The 10,627-nt window shown below is 49.3% G+C and overlaps 2 protein-coding genes across 4 annotated transcripts; one reads left to right on the forward strand and one right to left on the reverse strand.

Annotated features, from left to right (window-relative positions):
• Positions 1–202: 202 nt before the first annotated feature.
• LOC109770436 (pumilio homolog 5) lies at positions 203–7,576 on the forward strand. 3 transcript variants are annotated; one of them, XM_073506037.1, is made up of 11 exons: positions 412–682; positions 754–993; positions 1,322–1,916; positions 2,510–3,927; positions 4,099–4,240; positions 4,342–4,449; positions 5,556–5,768; positions 5,867–5,977; positions 6,262–6,456; positions 6,931–7,102; positions 7,214–7,576. In XM_073506037.1, the coding sequence occupies exons 2-11, from the start codon at positions 905–907 to the stop codon at positions 7,234–7,236; spliced, it is 3,066 nt and encodes a 1,021-aa protein (XP_073362138.1). In that variant the 5' UTR covers positions 412–682; positions 754–904; the 3' UTR covers positions 7,237–7,576. The 3 variants fall into 3 exon arrangements, with proteins under 3 accessions (XP_020184727.1, XP_073362138.1, XP_045087617.1); XM_045231682.2 differs by having other exon boundaries at positions 432–682; positions 754–845; XM_020329138.3 differs by lacking the exon at positions 754–993 and having other exon boundaries at positions 203–682.
• A 174-nt stretch (positions 7,577–7,750) lies between these two features.
• On the reverse strand, positions 7,751–9,856 carry LOC109770437 (exocyst complex component EXO70I-like). The gene has a single exon (XM_020329139.4). It carries the CDS (start codon positions 9,854–9,856, stop codon positions 7,751–7,753), a length of 2,106 nt encoding a protein of 701 aa, XP_020184728.1.
• Positions 9,857–10,627: the final 771 nt, after the last annotated feature.

Here is a 10,627-nt window from a genome sequence, read left to right on the forward strand (position 1 = left end):
GTACTTTTTTTATATACATTATCTGTTAAAAAGGTGCGTTTTTGGGCCTTAAAGATGTCAAAAAAGTTATTTTTACATCTATATCTTCTATTGGAGATGCTCTAATCGTATATACAATATTTGGTTCTCTTTTTTTTTTTTGCATCGAATATTTGGTTCTCTGGAAGAGCCATTTCCACGTTCCGAGTAGAGCTGCCCCACTGGGGTGGCCGTAGCGTCTAGCGCACCTGCCACCGTCACCTAGCTGACCCCTGTGCCCCGTGCTCCGGCGACACGTTGGCGTACCAGATAGGCCCGTCACCGTCACCACCACCGCATCCTCGCCGCACATCACCTCCCAGCACGACCCTCAAAGCAGTGGGGACGGCGCCGCCGCCCGCAGCAAGCAAGCGGTTCGAGGGTTTTAGAAGCGACATCCTTTTTCTCCGCCCGCAAAAGAGAAAGAGGGGAAGACCGAGAGAGAAGGAAGGCTTCCAGAAGGAGAAGATCGGCGGCGACGAGAGGGAGAAGGGGGGGCTCGAGCTGGTTGTTCTCCGGGGAGGTAGAGGGAGAGGGAAGCGAGGCCTGGCCAGCTGCCGCGGCTTGGGGCCGAGGAGGGTGAGGAGACGGAGGAGGCCGGGCTCGTGCTGGCGCTGGTGCTCGCCTAGGGTTTGGAAGCTTCGGCTGGCTCGGAGGCGTCAAGGTACCTATCCCTCTCTTTCGTTCTTTCTCTCTCTCTCGCTCTCGCTCTCTCTCACTCCCGTATGTAATCAGGCCACCTCACTAGAACAAAAAAAAGGTCGTCTAAAAGACTCACCGGAACAGAAAGGAGCCGGGGTTTTCCTCGATTTTGTTGTGATTCGGAGGTACAGGATTGAGGGCGTCGGGGATGGCCTAACTTTATGTCCAGGCGTTTGATGGATTTATGCCTGATTTCGCTGCCAAGCTCTTGCCTTTTAGGTGCAAATTGGGCGCTTCCGCTTTGGAATTGCTGTGTGGTTGGGCTGCAAGCATGTAATCCATTGCTTTAGGCTTCTCCTTGACTAGTCATTTCCATTTACTGCAAGTTATAATGCCACATTTCGCATCTTCGAGAGATTTCGAGGCTTGGTACCTTTAGCATGTTTGGGTACTCTTCTTGTATGTTGTTGTTATTCTGTCATTCATAGTTTCCTAATATGAAACAGTAACTTTGGAAATCATTTGCTTCAACAAAACTTATTCTGTTGCCTGTTGAATATGCCAAATCGGTAAATCCAGTTGCTCCTGAATGAACTTGCTAATATAGTCAATTGATAAACACTAAATATTCATTTTCCCCCTTTCATATGGTTCCTTGCAGTGTAATGGCCACACAGAGTGCTGTTCGGTTAATTGGAGGGGCAGGGGCTGGTGGCTGGACTAAGGATTTCGGAGCATTCGACTCTCCACTGGGAAATCTTCCAGGAGAAGGGCTGGGGTTTGTGGAGAATGGCAGTGGGATTTATGGGGGCTGGGGGGAATCTGTCCCAAATCGAAGTGGAAGCGCACCTCCTAGCATGGAGGGATCTCTGGCTGCTCTTGGTAATCTTATAGGTCAGCGGAGTGGAAACTTTGACACCAGTTTAGGTAACTTGGACAATGTGACTGGCAGTTCCACGGCTGAGGAGCAGTTACGTGCTGATCCTGCATACTTTGACTATTATGGTTCCAAGGTGAATTTGAACCCAAGGCTTCCTCCTCCACTAATCTCAAGGGAGAGCCGCCGCTTCATGAACCGTGTTGGCAAGGTTAAAGAATGGAGAGTGGTCTCCCAAGATGACAGCAATAAAGGCTCCTTATTTATACCTCGATCTACTCTATCAACTCACAAGGAAGAACCTGAAGATGATAAGTCTCCAAGGTTGGATTCGAGTTCTGCAGATGATGAACAGATGAATCTTGTGGATTTTGTGCAGGTGAGTGTTCCACGTAGACCATAAATCTCTCTTGCCTGCTTTCCATTTTTCTGATCGATTATGTGCCGCTCAGGGATGCTTGGTCTCTGTACCTCCTTGAACTAGTAATAATAACTGTGTTGGATCAAAGTATTAATGCAATTACCTTCCTATATTAAGATGCCATCAAGCTTATTGCAAGAAGTTGCAAACGAGCTACCTTGTGCTTATATCAATATCAGCCAATCTTTCAACTCCAATTTGAAGGAAAATTAGCACTCCTTTGTTAGAAATGGTTGGCTTTTGTTTGGATAGTTAAAGTATTCATTGGTTGCGCTAATCTAGTAATCTTGCTGCATATCTTGTAAATATACCAAAACAAGGATGATTGGGCAGAAAATATGGTGGCACTGAAAATATCTTTGGAACACCTGTTAGTTGCACTTGCATAACACTGAGTTTTTCTTTTGCATAGATGCACAATTAATGGTCATGTTTAGTTACATTTTTTCCATGCTGCACATGCAAAAATGTTGACATTACTTTAATATTTTAATTTTATGTCCAAGCATGTTACAGTTGATCATCTCATTATCTGTTCATATTTTCTCTAGGAGAGCTTCCAGCAGAACCCCGATTCGTTGTATGATAACTCTTCACATCTATCAAGCAGCAGTATTGGTGATGGCATAGCTGTCCATTCTAATATTGACTCATCAAGGAATTTGCCACATGATGTTGTCAAGCCGTCAGGGTTGAATTCGTGGACACCTGTACCTTTGGCCAGTGTACTGAGAAGTACTCTTAGCAACAATCTTTCATCTACATCTGTTCCCAGTTCATCATGTTCTGATAATAACCCTACTGTACAAATTTCTGAGCAACAGCAAGAAAAGCAGAGCATAGACATGAAGCCTGGAAATGATGTGCCTGTCAGTGGGGCAGTTGTTACTGAACTTGATGTTGTGGAGTCTAGCATGAAGAATTTGAAGTTATGTTTGGATAGCCCGACTACGTCACAAGTTAAGCAGCAGTGGCAGGGCAATTTCTTGCAGCAGTATGGCTTCTCACCTCTAGTCCAAGGCGACCATATGCCAATGACTCCTCATGGAGCACATCTGCCCAATGTTCCTTTTGTTGACAACGTGTCTCATACTCAGCTAAAACTACCCACTGGTGACATGCAGCAACTTTTACCTCAACTTGGTATGCCAACACCCTTTTATACACCGAATTCTTTTGGAAGCCCATATTATCAGAATTTGCATCCAGCCAGTGTATTGGCAAATCCTTATGTGACTGCTGGGTATGCTTTGGGTGGTTCAGGTTTCCCACCCGTTATGACTAGCTATTCTCCCCAGAGTTCTGCTGCGACACCTCTAGACAGTCCTATGACTCCAAGCTTTAGTGGTAGGCCATCTGGTTTTCCTTCAGCAGGGAATCTTACTGCAGGAACCGAGTTTGTTCAGCCATATAAAATGTATGGGCAACTCGGGGTTCCCATGCAGCCACCTATTCCCGACCCGAACTTTTTTCAGTTCTTTCAGCATCCCTCTTTTCCACAGTATGCTAGTGGAAATCAATATAATACATTGGCTCCAAGGGGTAGTGTTTTTGGAAATGTTGCTGATAATTTTGATCCACGTAAGTTATTTCCTCAAGCTCAATATCCATCTGATCAGAGGCTTCAACTTCCAAAAACTGGAATTTTTAATTCTCCTACAACCCTAAGAGGAGGAACTGTTCCAAATTATCATGGCATTTCACCCTATGTTGGAGCGCCATTGACTTATCCAACAAGCCCAGTGTTTCAGGGGCAACCTTTCTCTGGAATTCCCCCCTCTGGTAGAAATGATTCTGCGAGGTTTCAGTCCGCCTCAAGAAGTATCACTGCTGTTTCTGGGTTTCAAGGGCAGCGAGAAAGGGAGAAATTTGATAACCCGAAGGCATGCACTTTCCTGGAAGAACTGAAGTCTAACAGAGCACGTAGGGTTGAGCTATCTGATATCACAGGTCGCATAGTAGATTTCAGGTTAGTTGTGTTGTGTTGATTATTTATCATTCTAATTTGATATGCATTTTAGCATATTTATCATTCTATTAGGCATGCATCTCAGCATATGTATCATTCTAACTTCTAACTAAGCATATATACACCAATACCAGTTTTGGTCGCTAATGCGTGATGTGCTCTTGACCTCAGCGCTGACCAACATGGTAGCCGTTTCATCCAGCAGAAATTGGAAAACTGCACTGCTGAAGAGAAGGCAGCCGTGTTTGCAGAAGTTCTTCCTCATGCTTCATCTTTAATGACTGATGTGTTCGGGAATTATGTGATCCAAAAGGTATGCTCCGGTTATCTGTTATGTGGAGCAAATTGTCTGCATCACTTTGTCGCACATGGTAACTGCTGGTTGTACAAAAAAGTGACATGTAATCTCTGCAGTTTTTTGAACATGGAACTCCTGAGCAAAGAAGGGATCTTGCCGCCAAGCTTGCTGGTCATGTTGTACCTTTGAGCCTTCAGATGTATGGATGCCGAGTAATACAAAAGGTACTCTTACTCTTTAACATTTGCCTGTTTTTAGTCCAGCCCGATCTCGTTCTGTGTTAATTGTAAAGATATGGGTCTATGAGTATGCACCTTGTTCGTCTATTATGTATCTAGTTTCCCCCATGTATTTATAGCATTTTTTGGGGTTTACTTGGGATGTTCACTTAAAAGTTATAAAGCTGTTTATCTCAAGAATTAGCTACTGAGTTTATCATACATTCTGGACGGTACCCTTGTATGCATGAACAAGTGGCATGGCTGCATTTTGTTTGCAATGGATAACTAGGTTAGCTAAGCTTAAACATATGTAGGTTGGTGCAACCTAGATTTTGTGTCTGGCAACTAACCTGATTAGCCCAAATTACTCTTTGGCTAGCTTAGGTTTGTTCGCTTGGATAACTGTAGAAAAAAGAAGGTTGGTGGTTAATTATGGTAGGTTAGCTTATTCCACCATTTCAGTGTGTTGACATAATCATGGGTTGTTTATGGGCCAAGGCTGATATGACAGCTCCAAGGCAGGCAACATCATATGCCTTGAAAATACAATAGTGACAATTGCTATATTAGAGATAAGGATTTGTCAGAACTAGGGTTGAGAGTTTGCGTTTGGTTCCAACTTGTGGATTAAGAGTGTACCCTTTGAGATTAAGCTACCTCACTAGATCATCTGACATGTAACATCAGTTAAATATGGTGTCCAGTCAGAAAAAACTTCTGATTTCAGGGATAATGTGCAAAGAGAGGTAAATGCAATTTTGTAAAGAAAGTCTCATCAAGTTATCACCAGCTTGTAGAAAGCTTTGAAGAGAGCTAGAGTAATAAGGAAATTGGGAGAAATGGGTTGAAGTATACCTGTAGTTGGCAGTACGTGAGAACATTATAATTTTCTGCGTGCAATCAGTATGATTGGAAAATTTACTTAGGAAATTCAAAATAACAAGTAGAAATTAGTGTGTAATCTGCTATGTAAATTAGTGTGTAACCTGGCAGTTACATGTTGGCACGGTATAGGAATTCTGGATGCAACCAGCATACGCCATAATATCTGATGTGTCCTGCAGTTATTATTAATTTTTGCTTGTTTAATTCTCTTCTATAATATGCAGGCTCTGGAAGTTATGGAACTTGACCAGAAAATAGATCTGGTCCGCGAGCTTGATGGAAATATTATGCGATGTGTTCGTGACCAAAATGGGAATCATGTTATACAGAAGTGCATAGAGTGTGTCCCCACGGAACATATTGGTTTTGTAGTATCTGCTTTTCGGGGACAAGTTGCTAGCCTTTCAATGCATCCATATGGTTGCCGTGTTATTCAGGTGGGTTCAGACTTCAGAATAATGCTTGATACGAATTTGCTACTTGATCCTGTCACACTGACTTTCTTTCTCCCTTCAATCCATACACTTGTCTGCAGAGAGTTTTGGAGCATTGTGGTGGTGATTCACGAGGTCAGTGCATAATAGATGAAATATTGCAGTCCGCTTGCATCCTCGCACAAGACCAGTATGGCAACTATGTCACACAGGTGAAATTATTTGCAATTTGATTCTGTATCTTTTGCCATATTCTAAAAAGTGCACAGTAGTTGTTGATTTATAAACTGGCTGAGTGGCTGTAATAAACACAAAATACATCTCCAGTTATGACCTGCCTTTGGTCCTTTTCTAAAAAAATGACCTGCCTTTGGTTCATTTGTCGCAAAAGAATATGCTATGGAGTTCTATGATACCAGATGATGTGAGTGAAGTGCCCTTGGCTACTTTACGTCATAATATATCAGCTTATTTCTTTTTTCCGTCTCTTTTGCAGCATGTTGTGGAAAAAGGAAAAAGTCATGAAAGGGCTCAAATTATCAGTAAGTTGGCTGGGCAGGTTGTCACCATGAGCCAAAATAAATTTGCATCAAATGTGATAGAGAAGTGTTTCCAACATGGAGATATTGCGGAACGAGATCTTCTAATCAGAGAGATTGTGGAGCAGACTGACGGAAATGATACCTTGCTGGTATGTATGATAATTTGACACTTTAACGCAATGTTTCCATCCCTTTTCTTTCCCTCCTTTTTTTGCTGATAAATTTTAAGGCAGTAATGCTCCGCAGTACAAGTCTTAAGTCTGAAGTAGGCAGTATTATCCCATGTGGAATCAGATAATGACAATTTAGCAGTGAGAGTTACATTTCCAAGCCTGACTGAGGAATCCGAGTCCTGTATCTTTGTACCGTCTATTGTTACTGATTCCGTTGATTCTACTCCCTCCGTTCCTAAATATAAGTCTTTGTAGAGATTCCACTAGATGGACTACATATGGAGCAAAATGAATGAATCTATACTTAAAATACATCTATATACATCCGTATGTGGTTCATAGTGGAATCTCTACAAAGACTTATATTTAGGAACAGAGGAAGTAGATTCTAAGCTTGTTCACTATTAAATTCCTGTGATTTCATTTGCTAACCACTTGCTATGCAATTAGGCAATGATGAAGGATCAGTATGCTAATTATGTTGTTCAGAAGATACTTGAAACATGCAACGATGAGCAGCGGGAACTTCTGGTCAGCCGTGTAAAGGGTCACTTGCAAGCACTGAGGAAGTACACCTATGGCAAACATATCGCGAGCCGAGTCGAGCAGCTTTGCGGTGAAGGTGAGCCTCTTGAATTAGCGATACTTTATGATGAATCAGTCAACCTTTCTTCCCTGTGCTTTGCTTCAGCTCCAATATCTTGAAGTATATTTAATCCTATGATCCTTCCAGGAGATGCCGAGTGCGACTCATAAGCGACGGGAATGCCTCAACGCCCGGCAAATTCATCAGCAAGGAAGAAACCATAACTTGGAACCGCGGTGCTTCAAAGTGCTAACAAGACTTGGAACTCCAGCAAAGGAAGATTGTACATATGTGACTTTGTTTAGGCAGTGTAGGGAGGTGCTAGGCACAAGGTTTATTCTGTGCGCACCAGTGTATCTATGTTGATATGTTAGGGTGTGCTTATCCACACTGCACTAGTTGGTAGCCGTGTGCAAAATATGTATAGTACCAGTGGTTTGGCTTGTATGTGTGATACATGTGTGTATCTTGACTGCTTGGTAATGTAATGGCTTGGTTGCTTGCTTAAAATCTCCAGTTGTGTGGTAAAACATCGTCCATTCGTTGGGTTGACTGAGGAGAAAATGGCCTGTGATTTATTGCAGATTACAGTAACTGGTAGTAACAAGAACCAACATGCAAAAATATTATTCCACGCTGAAATTGGATCGTGTTGTCCATGGCGTGCGTGCTGTAGTAGTAACTTTAGTTGGCCTCGAACCCGTCGATGTTGCCGCTCTCCCGCCGTACCCGGCCGCTGCTCCTCGTCCGGCCCATGCCCTTGCCGCCGGCTTCACCGTCGCCCATCTCCTCGAACACCCGCCTCACCATGCTCTCGACGACGTCCACCTGCAGGAGCTCCCGCCTCCCGCCAGCCACCGCCTTCTCGTTCGCCTTCACGAACCCGGCGTACGCGCCGCGCACCGCCTTGGTCACCGCGGCCTTGATCTGCGCCCGTAGGTCGCCGTCCGGGATCTTGTACTCCGCCCCGTGCTTCCTCACCCTCTCCTCCAGCACGCCGGCGAACGCCGCCGCCTTTTCCCGCGCCTCGTCGGCCGGCCACGCCTTGCCGCCGCTGCCGCCGAGGAGCCGGACCAGCGGGCTCCACGCCGCGTCCTGGTACTCCCACGCCGCCTCCTCGGCCGAGGTCTTGTACCGCCGCTTAATGGGCTCCTCGCCGATCAGCTTCGACAGGTCGCTGCCCCGGGTGCGCATGTATATGTACCAGTACGCGTTCATGGCCATGACGTGCCCCGCCACCGCGTCCGCGCACACCTTGCGCGCCGCCTCCACGTGCCGGTGCAGCGCCTCCAGCACGTTCGACGCCGCCTCCGCGAGCGCCGCGCGGCCTCCTCCGCCCTCCGCTTCGCCCCCGTCCTCATCGCCGTCGCCGGCGCCGCCGCGCTCGCGCTCCGCTCGCAGCGCGGTGTCCATGAGCCCGCGGTAGTCGTCGGACGCGAGGCACTTCAGGTAGTTCACGGCGTAGCGGACGATCTTGGGCACGTGCACGGCGTCGGTCCCGGCGCCGGCGCCGGCGATGTAGTGCGTCTCAACGCGGAGGCCGAACTCGTAGAACACGCCGGCCGCGGCACGGGCGAGGGCGCGCTCCACCTCGCTCGCTCGCTCACGGATGGCGACCAGCGTGGCCGACTCGCCGGAGAAGAGCGCGTCGAGGCGGTCCCTCTCCCGTGCCACCGCGTCGAACATGTCGAGCAGCTTGAACAGCCTCTGCGGCTCCCGCTCGGCCGCGACCACGCCGTCGGCGAAGCGGAAGAACGCGGCCACGATGCGCGCGGCGATCTTGGCGAAGCACTCGGGCCAGACCGCCGGCGGGAGGTGCGCGAGCACCCGCGCGCACAGCCGCCGCTCCGCCGTGAGCACGGAGGCGATGGCCACGTGGAAGTGCGGGCTCCACAGCGCCATGGAGGACTCCAGCGCCTCCCACTCCATGCCGTCGATGGCCTCGGCCGTGTAAGCCTTGAGGTACGCCGGGTCCAGCCGCATCATCGCCTTGGCCGCTCTCCTGTACCTCGCCTTGACGTAGATGTCGACGCAGATGTCCAGGCAGTCGTTGCCGGCCAGCGTCTTCGCCATCCTCGCGGCGGCGTCCACCTCGTCGTCCGTGCCGAGTTCATACTCGTCCGTGTCGCCCACGGCGCCGGCATCGTCCGCAGGCGCGGCGTGCTTGAGCCTGAGCAGGACCGCCTCGAAGAGATCCTGGAGGCCGAGCAGCGCCTCGTCGAGCGGGCCCTCGAAGCGCATCGCCTCCGCCTCCGTCTCGTACACAGCGCGCAGCGCGGAAGCCGCCTCGGTGAGCCGCCGCACCCGGCAGCGGCCGGCGGCTTTGGTGGTGGTACGGCCAAGGAACCCGACCGCCTCCTCCACCCTCCGGACGGCCTCGTCCCCTCGTGCCACCACGTCCTCGATGGCGTCGCGCATCTGGTCCACGCGGTCGACGAAGGCGACGGCGCTCTCGGTGTCGGCCGGGTTCTCCGGGAGCTGCGCGGCCTCCTCGGCGAGGGAAGACACCCGGCGCAGAGCCGCGAGGAGTGGCTCGGCCGGGGCGACGGCGCGGTCGATGCGCGCGCGCAGTGCCCGCGCCGCCACGGCCTTGGACTGGAGGTTGGAGGAGGACGGCGAAGAGGCGCTGGACAGGAGGTCAGTGAGGCGGTCGCCGGCCTCATCGATGGCAGCTTCCGCCCCGGCAGCGTCGGAGAGCACCGAGACGATGGCGGCTCGCGAGGCACGAAGCTTTGCAAGGACGGTGTCGTCCATGTCAGCGCCGGTCACCGGGACGGTGGTGGGGCACATGGCCGGCCGGCCGGCTTGTAAGTACGTGCGGGCGTGCGTATTGGTATGTGCTGCACATTGCTGGCGCCAAGTATTATATGCCCGCCAGGAGAAAGCTGGACCGCGTGATCGCGGATGGACGGTCAGAGCAAGGCCTGAGTCTTCTTAGCATTTTGTGCTGTGGAGTGTGGCCAAATGGCCACTTTGGAGATCGCTCCTTCTCGTGTCTCACTCCTCACAAGCGGCACGATGCATCAGACAACAATCATATTGTCACTGCATGACCTTCGTGGCATTCTTCTTCTGATAACAAAATGTTTTGCTGAGTCTCAATCAACTGGGAATTCCTTAAGTCTCGGTTTATCCATTCCGAACATGCAATTCTAGTTTAGTGAAAGAGCAAGTTGCACTTCTATATCATTCGCAAAAAAAAGTTGAACTTCTATATCTAGGGAATTAAGATCTCGGTCGATTGATACCTAGACAGATTCATTTGTTTGAAATAATACAATCATGTTGTAAATTGGGTAAACAGAAAATTATCATTTTCGAGAATGTGAAGTAAAGATGTCTCCCCCGCGTCGCCCTCCTCTGGCGACACGGGGGGAACCCTAGCCGCCATAGCTAGCAGGCACCCCCGCCGCCCTTCCCCCGCGCCGCCGCCGCCGGAGGGCCGGCCGGCGAAGCCGCGCCGGACCCCGGGAAGGCGGCGGCGGGGCGGATCTAGCCCCCTCGCGCTCCCCCACCCCTCGTCGCGACGACACCCCCCTCACGGCGGCTGCTTCTTGCCGG

Source organism: Aegilops tauschii, chromosome 7, assembly GCF_002575655.3.
Source record: "Aegilops tauschii subsp. strangulata cultivar AL8/78 chromosome 7, Aet v6.0, whole genome shotgun sequence".
Taxonomy (NCBI): Eukaryota; Viridiplantae; Streptophyta; class Magnoliopsida; order Poales; family Poaceae; genus Aegilops; species Aegilops tauschii.

What these genes read in the sequence shown, in the direction of transcription:
- LOC109770436 (XM_073506037.1), top strand. Translation starts at nt 905, where the DNA reads ATGCCTGATTTCGCTGCCAAGCTCTTGCCTTTTAGGTGCAAATTGGGC. An exon ending in ATCTTGTGGATTTTGTGCAG is followed by an intron (nt 1,917 to 2,509) that starts GTGAGTGTTCCA and finishes TATTTTCTCTAG; the next exon opens with GAGAGCTTCCAGCAGAACCC. An exon ending in CGAGCAGCTTTGCGGTGAAG is followed by an intron (nt 7,103 to 7,213) that starts GTGAGCCTCTTG and finishes TGATCCTTCCAG; the next exon opens with GAGATGCCGAGTGCGACTCA.
- LOC109770437 (XM_020329139.4), bottom strand. Translation starts at nt 9,856, where the DNA reads ATGTGCCCCACCACCGTCCCGGTGACCGGCGCTGACATGGACGACACC.